The sequence below is a fragment of the Gadus macrocephalus genome, chromosome 2, assembly GCF_031168955.1.
Source record: "Gadus macrocephalus chromosome 2, ASM3116895v1".
Taxonomy (NCBI): Eukaryota; Metazoa; Chordata; class Actinopteri; order Gadiformes; family Gadidae; genus Gadus; species Gadus macrocephalus.
This window is the reverse complement of record NC_082383.1, coordinates 22,810,493-22,827,992: the sequence shown is the minus strand read 5'-3', so window position 1 is coordinate 22,827,992 and position 17,500 is coordinate 22,810,493. Positions and strand designations below refer to the sequence as shown.

At 44.6% G+C, this 17,500-nt stretch overlaps 3 protein-coding genes across 5 annotated transcripts in view; 1 reads left to right on the top strand and 2 right to left on the bottom strand.

The window, feature by feature from the left end:
* Positions 1–4,942, top strand: part of rcn3 (reticulocalbin 3, EF-hand calcium binding domain) — a 10,684-nt gene extending 5,742 nt beyond the window's left edge. The window contains exons 4-8 of one of the 2 annotated variants that reach the window (XM_060045914.1): positions 390–562; positions 926–986; positions 1,304–1,395; positions 1,839–1,946; positions 4,617–4,942. In XM_060045914.1, the coding sequence (XP_059901897.1) occupies positions 390–562; positions 926–986; positions 1,304–1,395; positions 1,839–1,946; positions 4,617–4,724 (542 nt within the window). In that variant the 3' untranslated portion in view covers positions 4,725–4,942. Of the gene's footprint in view, positions 1–389; positions 563–925; positions 987–1,303; positions 1,396–1,838; positions 1,947–2,977; positions 3,942–4,616 lie in introns of those variants that run through there. The other variant, XM_060045915.1, reaches the window with a different exon arrangement.
* On the bottom strand, positions 4,885–13,360 carry nosip (nitric oxide synthase interacting protein). Its single transcript, XM_060045916.1, has 10 exons — positions 13,222–13,360; positions 12,678–12,753; positions 12,247–12,352; positions 12,057–12,138; positions 11,243–11,378; positions 8,993–9,165; positions 7,910–8,026; positions 6,968–7,038; positions 6,530–6,638; positions 4,885–5,712 (listed from the first exon to the last, which is right to left on the bottom strand). The coding sequence occupies exons 2-10, from the start codon at positions 12,745–12,747 to the stop codon at positions 5,641–5,643; spliced, it is 936 nt and encodes a 311-aa protein (XP_059901899.1). The 5' UTR covers positions 12,748–12,753; positions 13,222–13,360; the 3' UTR covers positions 4,885–5,640.
* A 1,745-nt stretch (positions 13,361–15,105) lies between these two features.
* The window catches only part of LOC132453044 (serine-aspartate repeat-containing protein F), a 5,958-nt gene continuing 3,563 nt past the window's right edge, over positions 15,106–17,500 (bottom strand). The window contains exons 2-6 of one of the 2 annotated variants that reach the window (XM_060045912.1): positions 16,985–17,136; positions 16,038–16,106; positions 15,655–15,706; positions 15,530–15,566; positions 15,106–15,435 (exon numbers count right to left, since the gene is read on the bottom strand). In XM_060045912.1, coding sequence (XP_059901895.1) covers positions 15,399–15,435; positions 15,530–15,566; positions 15,655–15,706; positions 16,038–16,106; positions 16,985–17,136 — 347 coding nt within the window. In that variant the 3' untranslated portion in view covers positions 15,106–15,398. The remainder of the gene's footprint in view (positions 15,436–15,529; positions 15,567–15,654; positions 15,707–16,037; positions 16,107–16,984; positions 17,137–17,500) is intronic. The other variant, XM_060045913.1, reaches the window with a different exon arrangement.

Genomic DNA, 17,500 nt, shown 5'->3' with positions numbered 1-17,500 from the left:
CTGGTTCATCTAAACAAACATCTGACCCACAAAGTACCACTTTACACCCCCCCCCCCCCCCGAGCATCAACCACTAACTCACTACTCACTCCATTGACATCCGCTTAATACTCTCTTGCTAATGTCGCTAGGCACGCACGTCTTGGGCTAAATTCCCATTAAAGTCCTTTTTTATTCCCTGATAATATCAACCTCCTTCGCTAAATATTTCAATTTGATTTAGTCGGGAACTGAAAAGCCACTGAACTAAACAAAATCCTATCCTTGTTGCTGATCTATAATTCAATATAACCCAGTTTAGCTTCCATGAGGCTCGCGGAGAGCCTGTCGTAACAGCGCTGATTGTACTCGCCTCACGCCCCCCCCCCCCCCCCCGGGTCTCCCACCAGGCGAGGAGTTCGACGACGTGGAGGAGAAGGACACCTACAAGGCCATGCTGACCCGGGACCAGCGCCGCTTCAAGGAGGCGGACCGCGACCACGACGGCATCGCCACCCGCGAGGAGTTCACCGCCTTCCTGCACCCCGAGGAGTTCGACCACATGAGGGGCCTGGTGGTGCAGGTCGGGCGGCGCCGCTCATCGAATCTTAATCGCGAATTTTATTTTACCGTCAAACGATCAGAAAACGAATATAATCGAGTTTTAACAATTTGATTTTTTCGTCGTTTGAATAATCGTAATTATGATTGTTCCGTAATCTAGCAGCTAGGTGCGGGTGGGCTACACCCTATCCCCCCCTCAGCAGTCCCTGCGTTCACCTGTTCCCTTGGGGGAGTTTAGGGCTGAAGCACAGTGTGTGAAACTGTATCCGTGTTCTGTGATATGTGGACCGAATTGCGGCCAACATTTAACAAACATTTTTGAAACCAAACATGATTTTCCCAAAGTGAGATCACCTCATAGTTTTACTCTTTTGTCACCTAGGAAACGATGGATGACATCGACAAGAACGGCGATGGGAAGGTGGACATCGATGAATACATTGGTAGGCTCTCCATCGATCTAACTTTCTCTTTTCTATCAGACCCGTAGAACAGAAATGTTCTCTGTGCTTTTTAAGAACCGACTGAAACAAGTGACTTTTTCTATTCAGTTTCTGATCTTAGTTTTCTTCTGGAACAGTGGTTGAATTTAAGAATAAAATCAAACGTCCAGAACAGCACCATCTCTGGTGCAACAGTACTGCAATCGCTCACCAACAACAACAACAACACCAACTTGTGTGACCCGCACCTTGGAGCAGTCCATCTGTTCTGATGTTCATTTTGAGCATCAAATGAGGCAGATCTGTGCTGTTCTCAGGGGACATGTTCACACCGGAAAACGGGGAGAAGGAGCCGGACTGGGTCCTCACCGAGAGGCAACACTTCCACCAAATCAGAGACGAGAACAAGGTGAACACAACTTTTGTATCCGAGGGCTCATTCGTAACACTGATCAATATTTTATTAGCATCCTATCATCCTTCAAAATTGCTGCTGTTTGCACTCTTGCACTTTTTTAATACAAGCAGTTTTTCACTATTCATATATTGTCTATTCTAGTATCTTATTGTATTACTTTGATTTATTGACAACTTGTGTGTCTATGTCTGTGTGTATTTTACAGTTTAGGATGCCATAAATTCAGACATTTTATGGAAATCTCATGCAAAGATGAAAAATAAATTTAAAACAATCAATTTCCAAGCAAAATTAGGTTTGAATCCAGGAAAAAGTCTCCCTCTCTGTCGGTCTCGGCCTAACTCTCTCTGCTTCTCTCTCTGTTTGTCTCTCCGTCTAAACTCTCTCTGTCATACGCTGTCGGTGTGTGTCTGTGTGTGTCCGTCTCCGTCCAGAATGGCTACCTGGAGGCCAGCGAGGTGGCTCAGTGGGTGCTCCCTACCGAGGTGGATCATGCTGACAATGAGGCCAAACACTTAATCCATGAGACGGACACCAACAAGGTAGGTTTCCTCGCTCTCCTCTCCTCCCCAGGCCGTATGGACGGTGGGCCAGATCAGATAAGATCCACCTCATGCATCCCTAGAAGGGAAACTGGAAGCCTCCAAATGAATAAATGTAATAACTATTTGGCGATTAGCATGACAGAGGAAGAAGGGGCAAAGGCAACTCGAAGCAGTTGTTATCATCAATAGTAAAATTCCACTGGAAGTGTTCCTCCATAATATAACAACTCCAACCCAACCCAACTCAAAGCCACATTTGGGATCAATTCTAATCTCATCCCAACAGTATTAAAATATCATTCACAAATGACATCCCATGACCACAATCTAGCCTTATTCAAAACCCCAAAACCATGCCAGTTATTCTGGGATCGTTCTTATGTCCAAGTCAAAAATCCAGAGTAACATCCGGTAGATTCCCCCCGCGCTAAAACGGGGGACGCATTGTCCACCTCATGTCTAGTGCGGACGGAAAAAGCAATGCGAGGGGTTGGGCTAAAGTATTCGGTAGTGCGCCTTATGTCTTACCCAAGACGCTGCGCTCGCTCAGGTGACGGGCGCACACGATGCGCGTGTGTTCTCGTCCCGGCACGAGGACCACAGCGGAGGCCGCGGTCTGGTCGCGGCAGCGCGCTCTCGCTCGCGGCGGGTGATGAGGGCCGGAGAGGAGGAGCCACACACTCACGGCTCACATCACACGCTCGTGCAATCACTGTCACCAGCGTCACGCAGATAATCAGCATAATGGGAATAATTGGGTGTAATGAACTGTTAATTCTAACAAGCCTTCTCTCTCCCTCTTCCCCCCCCATCCCTCTTTTTCGTCTTGCACCATCTCTCTTTTATCACTTCATCATTACCTTTTCATTTCATTTGTTTGTTCTTTTATTTTTTTACTTTGGCTTGCTGTCTCTCTCTGTCTCTCTGTGTCTCTTTATTTCTGTTTCTATCAATCATGCCCCCCCCCCCCCCCCCCCCCCTCCCCCCCAATCATGGGTTGATGGTGAACGCTCCACGCTCACGCTCAGGACGAGAAGATGAGCAAGGAGGAGATTCTGGTCAATTGGAACATGTTTGTGGGGAGCCAGGCGACTAACTACGGCGAGGACCTCACCAAGAGACACGACGAGCTCTGATGATGTCACGCATCCAAGGGGGCGGGGCTTACTTAGAGGGGAGGGGGGAGGGGGGGAGGAGCCAGGGAGGTTCTGCTAAGAAGGACAAATCTATGGGAGGAGGATTGAGACGGGGATCCTGTCTGTGTATGCATTCGTCCATATGCATTTATCTTTTCTTTTTTTTTTACTGATTTTAAGGGGGATGGGGTTGGGCTGAATGCCGGGATGTGGGGGATGGTCACGTCATTGCTGGGTACATTCAATGCAATCGATTGGATCGGTCGATTTATTTATACTGCGATCTTATGCAGAAGGTTTTTTTCTATTGGAGGTCAACGGAAGTTTGGCGTTTCATACACACTTGCACATCGTTTCATCCACTTAATGAGTCGACACGCACAAAAAAATCCAGCATGTACAGCTCCAAACACACAACAATCACCAGTTTGTATTTCCTCAAACTGGGGGGATGTGATGTCCACTTCTGAATTGACGCCACCTCTGATCAACCGGAGTAACTCAAAACGTCCACTTCCTTCAGAGTTGGTGCTGTTCTTGCAGAGGAGTTTTTAGTGTGTGTCGCCTGCCCTTGAACAATCGTTTACAGCTTTAATACTGCATCCACTTGTACATGACCTGTGTACACATACGTACCTGCAGACACACACAGACCCCTCTGTTCTCTCCACATGTGTTGTTCTTACACACCACAAAGCCTTGGCACACTCCATACGATTTTACATGTTAAGCGTACATGTGCCTGTCTGAGCATTTGCAGTTTATCCGAGCCAACATGTTTATGTCAGAGAAAGACGAAAAGCCCTTCTTTCTCTCACTGCGAAGCTGAAATAAAGCCATGTTGCTTTTTCTAGAGGCCATTCTTTTTTTGTGTGTGACTTTAACTCATGTGTTTAATGCATGCTTGAGGATATTAAGGGAGAACATCATTGAAAGGCACTGCAGGTAAGGAAGAGCGGAAGAAAGCAATATTATGAAAATGAACCCCAAAAACGCCTCTTTCCTCTCTGACATTGACGTGATATGTGTGCGCAGATGCAAATGCAGGCAATACGGATTCCCTCATCCAATTAGGGGAGAAATGCACTAATTGGGCAGAAATTAGTTAAAAATATATCCTCACAGTCCATTTAGCCCAACTGACGGATTAGTATAACATTAACATAACAGAGCTTATTATTCTTACCTACAGCACTATAATAATAATAATAATAATGGATTGAATTTATACAGCGCTTTTCTAGAGACCGGGGAAACCCCTACTCTTTGCGATAAGTGCCCTGGGATCTTTTATGACCTCAGTGAGTCATACAAATAGTATATATTGGAGGTATTATAACAGCCTAACCTAAAACATTTAAAACTATTCAAAAGAATGGTATGAATTTCACCCGAGCCAGCTGGGATTTTTAAAGGTGAGCAATTAAAGTGGCACATTGTGCATTTGTAACAGGCTTTATTTAGTTGTTGACGCATTTCCACAACTTCTGCCCATGTCTCATTCATGTCTTTGTCTTTTGTGTTTGGCTAGGACGGTCTTTTGTCCCTCTCTGAGATTATGGACAAAGCAGAGGTTATAAGTCTCAGCACTATCACCGACTATGGAGGCATGACGATAGCGGAACATGACGAACTCTGACCTCCAGCGTCAGGGGTTACTGCCTGCTAATGTTGTATTTTAAGAGGAAAAGGGTTGAAAAGCCAAATTGCAACTTACGAAATTAACACTTGATATTTTTTAATTTATTCTATTTTTGGTATGTATACAATTTTGAATTAATAACAGAAGCAAATTGCAATAGATTTAACGTAGGCCTTTATTTGTACAATGTGAAAAAAATAAAAAAGTACAAGTAATGCGGGCCAGTTCAATGGTTCTTTTGGTTGATGCACACAATTTGCTGTGCTGTCACTCCATCACATGATTGGTCTAGATAAAAGTGACCTCACCATAGCTTATTAGAGTAATAGAAATCATTCTCGTCACGGATGGAATAATAAACAAATCGTCTTCTGGCCCATTTGTGGGCTTTGTATCATTAGGCAAAATGTTTTAATGATTGTTATTAGATTCTAACAAAATTGCTAATTTTGTTGAAATTAAACACATCTTTAACATTTCAGCACAATTTTATAAATATGGCGTTTTACAGTTTTGCCCGTACGTGTCCTACATGATATATTGGTAGAAAAACATCCAAACAAGGTGCAGACTATTTTTGTTGGTTATGCCTTTGGAAATATTTAATGTAATGACTGAAAGCCTGAATATAATGATCAATTTCTTCAGCCAAATGTTTAATTATTTATCGTAGAAAACCAAAGATATTGTGTGGAAATCTGTATTTATTACACTAATAAAAACAAAATTACATTGACTATAAGCAAGCCCAAAAATACCAAAAAGCTCATAAACCAGCTCTCCAACATACAAAGTCCCATCGCCACGTTCTGACCCCAGTCGGTCAGTATGTACATGAACGCCTCCGTAAGGCTGTCACCGCCATCCCAGCAGTCCTCCTCCGCCCCTCCACCCCTCCTCCACCATGGAGCTCTCACACTTGCATCACGGGCCGGGCCTCCTTGGCCTTCAGAGTCACTCCAGACCCAGCGAACCCCGTCCCACCCTGAGACAGGAAACATTCACAAAGACGGGAACATACGAAGAGTCAGGTCCATGTGTAGGGTGAGCTTCAGTGTTCTTCAATTAAATACAAGTAGAAAGAGATAATATTGATGACCCCCACATGTTTAACATATGGTGGAGATTCACATCTAAAGTCTGATGGCAGACGAGCTCAAGTCGGGGCATTTAACTTTCATTCGCTTCATTATTGTTGCGACTAATCCTTCTGTTGGTTTAGGGTTAAACTCTGCCAACAGAAGTCAACAGTTAGAAAAGTGTTTGTAAAGGTTTCAAATAGCCACTGTAGATATCAGCATCAAAAATTCAGATCCATTTAGGGCTGCACGATTATTGCCAAAATATTTATCACGATTATTTTGATCAATATTGATACCACGATTATTTACCACGATTATTTATTGAAAAAAAATCGTTCGAATTTCCACCACCCCCTAGTGGTAGGAGCCACACACTGCTCAGTGGCAAATTGCCGCCAGGCCACACCCCCCCCCCCCACACTTCGTGCCGCTGTGTGCAGGATGGACACCTGACGCAGTCGCAGACAGGTGTACAGGGGGCGCTTGGTTTGCTTTGCAGCGGAGGTAGAGCGTATACGGCATGGGCGGGGCTAGTCTATTTTTTGGTTCTATTTTTTTTGCAGATGCATTACTTAAAAAAACAATATCGGCGAAAATATCACGAGAACACTACGTGTCATCGTGGGACGCCAATATCGCCATCGCGAAAAAAATGTGATATATTGTGCAGCCCTAGATCCATTTGTGAAACTTGAAGCGTGTTAAAGCGGTTGAACCGACCCTCTGCAGCCGGATGATGTCCCTCTCCTGCAGCTTGTCTCCGGTGACGGGGTCCAGCATGTCCTTCCGGATCAGCCTCTCCACACACTCCTGGGTCACCACCGAGCCCCTAGTGGACACCGAGGGAAACAGCCTGGGGTGAGGCGCTGGGGACACGCCCGACTTAAAGGGTGGACGTTAAGCCGCCGGGGGCGAGTGCGGAGGGCCACACAAATCAGTCATTTCCTGTATTTTAGTGATGATGTCACCCCTTTAAAGTGACAGGTAGCAGGTAGCAGTCAGAAGAGAGGCTCTGCATAATATCCGTTAGATCCTGAGCTACGATGCTGTTTGTTTGTTGGGGAATATTCCAGATATGGACCATAATCCCACGATCCCCCGGTCGGCAGTGAAGAGCAGTGGTTGGGGTTAGTGTGTAGTTTAGGTGAGGTCACTCACGAGGGTCTGAGGACTGAACAGGGAAGGCTGTTCCCCAACGTGTCCCTGGTCACTGCACACACATATCGTTCCTGTGGGAGAAATGGAAACGGGATCCATTAGCTTTCTTCTGATGCCCCGACATCTGAACCTCCAGTCCCCTGTGAGGGGTTCTCTAACTCGGGGTGGAGTAGCTCAGTATGAGACACCCATCTGGAGGAACACATCTTGCGTTGTGTTCTTCCGGTGTCCATAACCTGCCAACCCGGGGGGGCTTTGAGCCGAGGGAGGAAGAGGCCAGGCGGAGACACCTCGGTCCACTACGGTGGAGTTGGACTGCGGCACCCATTTCAAACGCTGCGTTCGCGTGACATACGGTTTCATTTGACTTTACAAGCCAATAATCAGAGTGTACAGTTCTGAATGAGGCACACACACAGCTACGGTAACGGCTGTAGGTTTGGTCAGGAGAGATGGGCTGGGGAGTTGGATTCAGAGGTTGGAGGGCCTCTCTCCCCCGGGGAGGTGAGCCCTACTGGGTGAGCTCTAGGGGTGGGAACCGTTACAAAAAAATTTAAACGGTTACACAACCCCTCTTTTTTTGTTTTTTTTTCGTTTACACGGTTAACCGTTTTTTTTTATTAATTATTAATAATTATTATAATAATAAGGATGTTGTCAGCTTAATGTTACATTAAACTGTAATCAGATAAAGCGGGTATATGCTATAGACCCTAAAGTATCTGTGATATAAAGGCTGGGACGAGTTTCGAATTATAAATATGTAAACTATGTTGAAAGTACAGACCGTCGTGAGGCCCGTTCAAACAAGGGCGCGGCCGCGCGGGGATTATTATTTATTTTTCGTTTACTGTTTTTTCCTAAACGGTTATGATTTACTAAGCGGTTACACGTGCACACGTGTGCCCGTGCGCAGCCCTAGTGAGCCCTGTGGTGTCTGACCTGGCGTGCGATCAGGGCCAGTCTGTCCAGGCTGGGGTCCAGAGCGGTGAAGTGCACCGGGATCAGCTCGTTCATCCTGATGGGACGTCCCGACATGGGACACAGCACAGTCTTACTCTGGAGGGGGGGAACACGTTTGTTGAGGGGTAAATGATTGTCAGGGTGAGGTGATGGCCAAAATAAGCGTGGTTTGTTTTAGCAAACACAGACAGGAGCCAACGTGACATGAACATTGAGACCAAACAACGAGAGCGGGAACCTCCCCGAACACACAGACTGAAGGACGACCGTCTTCACAACAAAGGATTGGATGGTTTGGATGTTTTATTTCTGTATACGAGGGGCCAATCCAAACGTTACCAATAGGTTTTCTGAATTGTTTAAATTAATTATCTGTGCCCACATTGTACAATGTACAGCGCTGGACCAAATTAATCATGCTGCTGATATGTTTTATATATTTGAACAATTAAACTGCATTGGAGACGGAGTGTCCTCCTGAGGGGGTCAGACCGGGACGGGAGCCCCCTGGTCTCCCCCCTGGTCTCTGGTCTCTCTCCCTGGTCTTTCTCCCCCCTGGTCTCTCTCCCCCCTGGTCTCTCCCCCCTGGTCTCCCCCCTGGTCTCCCCCCCCTGGTCTCTCCCCCCTGGTCTCTGGTCTCTCTCCCTGGTCTCCCCCTGGTCTTTCTCCCCCCTGGTCTCTCTCCCTGGTCTCTCTCCCCTGGTCTCTCCCCCCTGGTCTCTGGTCTCCCCCCTGATCTCTCCCCCCTGGTCTCTCCCCCCTGGTCTCTCTCCCCTGGTCTCCCCCCTGGTCTCTCTCCCTGGTCTCCCCCCTGGTCTCTCTCCCTGGTCTCCCCCTGGTCTCCCCCTGGTCTCTCTCCCTGGTCTCCCCCTGGTCTCTCTCCCTGGTCTCCCCCTGGTCTTTCTCCCCCCTGGTCTCTCTCCCCTGGTCTCTCCCCCCTGGTCTCTCCCCCCTGGTCTCTGGTCTCCCCCCTGGACTCTCCCCCCTGGTCTCTCCCCCCTGGTCTCTCCCCCCTGGTCTCCCCCCTGGTCTCCCCCCTGGTCTCTGGTCTCTTCCCCTCACCGGTTTCTTCAGCAGGGTGGGCTTGGCCACTGGGGTCAGGGAGGGGATCCAGAAGCTGGGCAGGTGCTTGTCGGGGTCCCCCTTGGTGGAGGGCCCGGCCACGCTGCTGCTGCTGCTGCTGGCCCCCCCCTCCTTGTCGTCCTTGACCGACGGGGGCGCCTCCTTCCCCAGGCCTGGGGGGCGGGACAGAGTACAACACACACCCATCATAAGGACGCGTTACAGCTTTATACACGCTGTCAGAAAGATTTACCCAAAAAAATAAATAACAATAACTAGGGCTGTTGAAGCGATTAAAATAATTAATCGCGATTAATGTCATAGTTAACTCGCGATTAATCGCAAATCTTTTTTCTTTGATGGTTTGATGATGGGTGGTTTGATGATGGGTGGTTTGATGATGGGTGGTTTGATGATGGGTGGTTTGATGATGGGTGGTTTGATGATGGTGGTTTGATGATGGGTGGTTTGATGATGGGTGGTTTGATGATGGGTGGTTTGATGATGGGTGGTTTGATGATGGGTGGTTTGATGATGGGTGGTTTGATGATGGGTGGTTTGATGATGGGTGGTTTGATGATGGGTGGTTTGATGATGGGTGGTTTGATGATGGGTGGTTTGATGATGGGTGGTTTGATGGGTGGTTTGATGGGTGGTTTGATGATGGGTGGTTTGATGATGGGTGGTTTGATGATGGGTGGTTTGATGATGGGTGGTTTGATGATGGGTGGTTTGATGATGGGTGGTTTGATGATGGGTGGTTTGATGATGGGTGGTTTGATGATGGGTGGTTTGATGATGGGTGGTTTGATGATGGGTGGTTTGATGATGGGTGGTTTGATGATGGGTGGTTTGATGATGGGTGGTCTGATGATGGGTGGGTTTGATGATGGGTGGTTTGATGATGGGTGGTTTGATGATGGGTGGTTTGATGATGGGTGGTTTGATGATGGGTGGGTTTGATGATGGGTGGTTTGATGATGGGTGGTTTGATGATGGGTGGTTTGATGATGGGTGGGTTTGATGATGGGTGGTTTGATGATGGGTGGTTTGATGATGGGTGGTTTGATGATGGGTGGTTTGATGATGGGTGGTTTGATGATGGGTGGTTTGATGATGGGTGGTTTGATGATGGGTGGTTTGATGATGGGTGGTTTGATGATGGGTGGTCTGATGATGGGTGGGTTTGATGATGGGTGGTTTGATGATGGGTGGTTTGATGATGGGTGGTTTGATGATGGGTGGTTTGATGATGGGTGGTTTGATGATGGGTGGGTTTGATGATGGGTGGTTTGATGATGGGTGGTTTGATGATGGGTGGTTTGATGATGGGTGGTTTGATGATGGGTGGTTTGATGATGGGTGGTTTGATGATGGGTGGTTTGATGATGGGTGGTTTGATGATGGGTGGTTTGATGATGGGTGTGTGTTGTACTCAGAGTACAACACACACCCATCATAAGGACGCGTTATCGCTTTATACACGTTGTCAGAAAGATTTACCAAAAAAAAAAAAAATATATATACATTAGGGCTGGGACGACGCGTCGACGTAATCGACGACGTCGACGCATAAATTACGTCGACGCGAAAAATGCGCGTTGATTTAAAAAAAAAAAAAAAAAAGATGGGCGGCGCCGGAGCGTAGTTGCAACGCGAGTGGCTCCTCAGACTTTCATAAGTGCAAGGCGCCACGCACTCCTTCCTCTAAAGTATGGGAATTCTTTAATGTGAAATGAAACGATTCCGTGATATGTCGTCTTTGCAAAATGGAGATGACTTTCCATTCTAGCACCACGGCAATTCACCAGCACCTGAAGAGGCGCCACCCGGTAGCAGCTGCAGATGACTGAGCACCGTAGAATTCTAAGAATGCATTACTTTGCACTTTTATTTTGGAATTTAAAGGCAATAAACATGTATTGAAATGTTAAGGAATTCAGATATGTAAATCAACATGGATAAATTGCTATTAGTCAATTAATGGGGAGATAATCGAGAATCGAATCGAAATCGAATCGGACTGAAAAAATGAATCGTTAGATGAATCGATGCATCGAAAAAATAATCGCTAGATTAATCGTTTAAAAAATAATCGTTTATCCCAGCCCTAATATATATATATAATAACAGAACTAGAAGGAAACAAAGAGTAATGAAACACAAACGCAAAAGGGGATCAAGCGATGAGCAGCAGAGGGTTTAAAGGAGGCGAGGTACCCCAGAGAGGTCCAGCCCCCCCACACTGACCGGAGGTGAAGGGGTTGATGGGTTTGGACACGATGCTGCTCTCGCGGGTCTTGAACCTCTCCACCTGAGCCCGCTCCCCCGACTTGGACTCCAGGTTGCTGTCGCTCTTCTGGGCCTTCTTCTGCTTCTCGTAGGCCTGGGGGGGGGGGGGGGGGGGACCATCTCCGTTAGGGAAGGGAATCGACAGGGACCTCACCGTACCATACGGTTGAAGTTTGTCTGGGCTGATACGAGACGGTTTGCTATTCTGCCATTATTGTGATTCTCTTAAAATAGCGTGACCACTTTCTGATGTGTTTCTGTGATGTCGTATAGGTTCGTAGGGTTCAGTCCTAAAGAGCCACCCGCGTCTCCATTGTTTTCTTATGACGGTGGCTGAACCAAAGATCACCTCGTTGCTGTGACTCAACTAAAGAAAAGTACACTCTAGCGCCCTCTGGTGGTGGCACTGTTAATGTTTCCACTAAAATGACACATTCAGCAAGGGCCTTTTCTAATTCTTTTTGGGGATTAAGCCTGAAGATACAGGCAATGTCGATGCAAAGAATCACATGTTAAAAACATATTTTCCCAAACATTTATCTCCATGTTTTGGAAGGGTGAGAATCAAGGTTGTCGACATCCCATGGGTAACTTTTACTACAACTTTTAATTTAAAACCACGGACAGGAATCAAACCCAGGTCTCTGCGTTCAGGACTGAGCCTATATGGTACTCGCTCTACCCAGTGAGCCAGAGTAGCTAATACTATGTAAATTACTTAATTTAATTTTAATTCGACGGTCTGCAGCAATTCAAAAAATAAGACCTGTACCTTCATTCTCTTGGCAGCATCGGTCTTCTGGTGAAGTATGTATTCGAGGATGGCCTGCTTCTCATACAGGTAGCCATCTTGCCTGAGGAAGTTGGGAAAAACAATCAACTGACCAAAAGTAGCTACCGTGCAGGCGGGCGTTTTGGTTATGTGTGCGGTTTTATTCTATTTATGGGTGAGGGGCGCGTACGTTACAACCGGCTCTCGACACACTTGGAGAGAGAGGCAGCAGCAGTCAAAGTCTTTGATCGCATCTTTTCCCAGGCGGATACTCTGTGTCCCATAGCCGGAAGCAGCTGAAGATCAGAGGTCGTGGTCAATACAAGGACTCAAAGGAAGGTTACTGGCTTTGATACGTGCATTAAGTTATTCACATTTTAGAATAGATGTTTTATGATAGACTGTCCTTGAAGGAGAAACTAATCCCTCTCAGTTCTCGATTGGGAAAAATAAGTCTGTTTCAAGTTGGAGACTGTAAAGATAGAGTGCAGTTGTTAACTAGTCTTAGCTCGATTGACAAATATGGGGACTATTTCACAACATTCCTGTTTATTTCAGATCTTGATTTGTTGGTCAATAATCCGTTTTCTGGCAGCAGCCGGATTAAGACGATTGAATTACCTGTGTCTTTCCTTTTCTCATGGTATGTGTAAACGGCTCCGGCCGTGCAGTTCTTTCCGTGGCGGGTCATGGCTTCCTGGGGAGGTTTTGTTAGTTAGAAAAACACCCGTTCACGGGATGTTTACAGGAATATATAATTAAATAGGCAAAGTAGTCCAGTATGATGTTTACCACTGAACATGTTGCCAAGAAGGCAGTTTCTGGGGCTGTGCATAATCCCAACTGCTTTATTGTCGCACAACTGAAGACCCTCTCTTGCTAATTTGTGTAGGACATGTTTTCGAATGGCATAATATACTCAATGACCGTAATATGTGTCGTACTTCGTGAAACCACGTTAAATTCACTATTTATAATTGCTTCCCTTGTGCCAATCCAACACCAGACTGCGGGATAATAACAACAATATCATTAGCATCTCATTGACTCTACAAAATACAATTAAAACCGGCCTACAATTAAAACCGGTTACTATCGAGGTCTTCAAACTCACATGTATATACACATACATTTCGTTATTTATAGTTAACATGACTTGTATTACCTTTTAAATCGAATCAATCGCTGATTATCAGTCGTATAGTCACTCGCGTTAACAACAGTTCATAAACAGGAAACGGATGTCCCCTTGCTGTCCTCGCCTTAAGTCTTCCGGTGGGAACAACCGTACAATGTAAATCGTTAGGTGGTTCTGCTCAAACTCAGTATTAAATTAAAAGGCACTGGTTTGCCGAACCCCCTCCTCGTGTCTACTTTGAACCAACTATTTCCCATATTGTAATACAATACCAATAGCAAAGTATCTATGGAATGCAAAAGCTAAATTAAATAAATACAAAATAGATAAATATGGCAATATCAAAATTAAATAAATAAATATATGGAGATAAATAAAAACGTCTTTCAAATTGTTTGAGACTGATTGATCACCGTGTTCATATGGAAAATGTCTAATAAGATAACATTACTTCAAGCACAGGTGCGGGAAGCCCGACTCCAGCCCTTCCAAGTTCCAGGCGATATGCTCGGTACCTTGGTGTTGTCCGGTCTTTGAATCCGTGACATCTCGGATGTATCGTGCTCAATTGAATCCACCAGATGGAAATGTGGCATTATGAAATAAATGTGGCATTCAAGAATGATGATGGGGTGTATGGGAAAACGTCCTTTTAAAAATAAAAATAAATGTACTTATTTCAATATATTGACACATTTATAAATGTATATGTATCATGTAAAAAATGTAAAAATAAATACATTTAAATTTGAATCAAATGGCATCCATAAGTATCCACTAAAACTACAGATACATTATTATTGCCTTTAAACTATAAGGGCATCAAGACTGCAGGTCTTTGGACCAAATGTATTTTATTTTATGTTGTATGTATTGTATAGAGCTTCAATCTATATGTAATCTTGGGTTTTGATGTTTTCTGTAGTCCCCTGTCCGGTTTATTGTCCAGCTCCTCTATTCCCATTCAGGACATTATTCATTGTCCTTTATCATATTGTTTTACACGATTCATGATTTGCTTGAGAGCCGTTTCACGTCATTATGTTTTACTGATGTTGGATTACCAAAATATATATAATAGGCCGATGTGATAATATATGTAAATAATATAACAAAATATATATGGAGAATTTGTTGGAATATTTGGTTTATATTTATGTATTTTACCACATTTACCTTTATTTTAAAGGTATATATCCACTCACCTTGTAAGCAGAGGTGCTATACTAGGGAATGATGCACATTCATCTACAAGCATCCCAGCTTCATTGTATAGTGTGTAAAGGATAATGCAACATTATTACTTCAACAGCAGTCTTGTAGATCTGTACACTTGCCTTCAAAGAGGCGTTGACTTTAAAGAGATTATCCAGGCAAATATATAGCCCTACTAGTAACATTTTAAAGGACAGACAGTGAAAATGTTCCCCTTGTTTAATTTATACAACCCCAAATCTCTTTGAAGAACACAAATATCCTACAAGTCACCTCTGAACCTGCTCTATGTAAGTTTTCCTATTAACCGCCTCAAGTGGCTACAGTTATATAGCTAAATACTTTTTTTTAAAGGTGACATATTCCTCCAGGTGTGAGTGTGATTGGCTTTTACAAGCCGTACTAAAAATCTGCCTCTTCTGACATCACAAGTGGGCGTGTCCACCTAGATGTATGACGGATAGATGAGCACCGTTTGCTACGGTCCACTGGGTAGGCTGGTAGACTGATCTATTCAGCACACATCTAGGGGGACACGGCCACCTGTGATGTCAGAAGAGGCAGATTTCCAAAACGGCTTGTAACGGCTGATCACATTCACACCTGGTGGTATAATATGTCACCTTTGAAGACTGACGTTTGAGAGGGAGGGGGATTAAAACAATGTATATAGAAAAAATCCCTGAATTGATTGACTCGTGGATGGATGCGTTTTATTCCGGAGAAACTTTCTAGTTCAGGTATTTTTTTAATGGAGTAAATAGCTGTCGTAGAAAAGTTACATAGTGCAGGTTTAACTTCTGTCAATGAACAGTAATACACAATATGCTCAGTTATTCTTCTTACATGATCTAGCCAATATCGTTGAGTAAATATTTAGAAGGTAGAAAATAGATTAAGGCAAATCATAGGAGAATATCGGTGATGGTATCAGTCTTCCGGCATGAATATAATTTTGGCCACATGGTGGCAACAGATTGCAGGACCAACTATTTCTTCTCGTCATCGAAGACATCGGCTACAGTCCTGAGGGTTGAAAAAACAGCAGTTGTCAGTTGTATTGTAAATGTATTGTAAACAGATGGCAATTGTTTCCTAGTATTGGCATACTGTTACTTACTTGTAGATTGACCCAGTAAATTCATCTAGAAAACCACCTAGAATAGGATGAAATTAAACATTTGAATGGGGTTATTTTAACAATTTCAACACTTTCCAACAGCATATCTTGGGTTGTAGACCTACCTGGTGTGCAAAGTGTCTTGCACATCGGACACACGTGGCAGAAATTGCACATCTGTGGAACAGGAAAGAAAGCAGTGTCACACACAATACATACTCTGTAAATAGTTGGTACCATTAATGTTTGCTCCAGCCTTAAAGATTAACTAGATGCTAGATCAGTATGAATGGGTTTGCTGCCATCTACAGGTTGAAAACCAGAACACAGGCTTATCTGGCAGGGCATGAAAGTTAATACAGGGATTTATGGCTGAGTTTATGTATGTGTGTTTCCAAGTGTGTTCGTGTGTGTGTGTGTGTGTGTGTGTGTGTGTGTGTGTGTGTGTGTGTGTGTGTGTGTGTGTGTGTGTGTGTGTGTGTGTGTGTTTGTGCGTGTGTGGGCTCACCTTGCAATCATCACAGTGCTCAGACTTGTCTCCCTCTTCACAAGGACACTTATCACAGCCGTCACAGTGCTTTAACAACCAAAGGAAAAGTAGGTTATTTTCCTCAGACCAACTTGAAGCCCAGATTCATTTGAGACCTGCTCATGGCCTATGTGGAGCATTGTAAAGGCAGTGCCTGGTAAGCAGTTTACATGGAACTTCCTCCACAGTGTGGAGTTCTTCTCGTGTTATTCTGGCCTTAAGTCCATCCTGCCACTGCAGGCGCTGCCACTTTTCATTCCACTGCATTTGTTGTATAAGTATGTGACCAATAAAACTCTTGAATCTTGAATCCTGATCACGCTCGGTTTCACTACACGCATCTGTCTAGACCACTAGCTGCCCACATCGATTTCCAGAAATGACCATGTAATCTGAGCCAATCACGGCAGTGTCGTAGTTGATGACGTAATCGGGGCCAATCAGGGACTGTGTCGTAATTTATGACGTAATCGGGGCCAATCAAGGACTGTGTCATAGTTGATGACGTAATCAGGGCCAATCAGGGACTGTGTCGTAGTTGATGGCGTAAATGGGCCAATCAGGGACTGTGTCGTAGTTGACGACATAATCTGAGCCAATCATGGACTGTGTCGTAGTTGATGACATAAACGGGCCTATGAGGAATTGCGTTATAGTTGATGACATTATTGTGTTGAAAATATTTTTTTGCCGTTCTTCTTTGTCCCGTTTAGCGACTGACAGAGACCAAAGGAGTCTGTCTGATAAGGCCTCCCGCCCACATTGATGTGAGAGGTTCAGACTGAGGCGTGTAGCAAAATAGAATGTGAGATAACAGGACCAGGATGGTCTTGAGGCTAATGTTTTTAAGCCATTGCCGTTTGAAACCGTCAAAATGTGTTTGTTACATGTAATATTATTATTGAGATATCGCGATTCAAACATACCTCGCAGAATTCGCAATAGGCACAAACAGAGCCCTTGTGATAAGTACTGTCATCATCATCATCATCGTCATCATCGTCGTCATCATCGTCATCATCATCGTCATCATCATCGTCATCATCATCATCGTCATCATCATCGTCATCATCCCCTGCTGTGAGAAAAGGTTATACCATGCGAGTCTATCTTTCTCAGAATTTATTTAGACAAAAAGTGTTTTCAGCCAATACATCAATGATAATGTTTTCTTAGGCTTTACCTGAGTTTGGAAGTTCCAGAAAGTCTATGATAACAAACGCATTCATAGTGACCAAACAAGACCGCATGCTTCATTGAATGAGTAACTGAAGCCTAGTTTTGGTTTGCTGCCCTCTAAAGGTTTAAAAAAAAAAAATACAAGGCTAATCTTCTAATGCTGTGAGACATAAACATAATTAAGGATTAGATATTGATTAACCTTGAATATAATCTAGATGGAAAACTCTACACTATGCATCAACTTTAAAATCAATCCGTCT

Bases quoted from the DNA above. Each gene is read 5' to 3' on its own strand.
- nosip (XM_060045916.1), bottom strand. From the start codon at position 12,747: ATGACCCGCCACGGAAAGAACTGCACGGCCGGAGCCGTTTACACATAC. The intron at 8,027-8,992 runs GTGAGGGGAAGA...CCCCCCCTCCAG, and splicing joins CCACCCTGCTGAAGAAACCG to AGTAAGACTGTGCTGTGTCC. The intron at 5,713-6,529 runs GTCGGTTCAACC...TTCCTGTCTCAG, and splicing joins ACATCATCCGGCTGCAGAGG to GGTGGGACGGGGTTCGCTGG.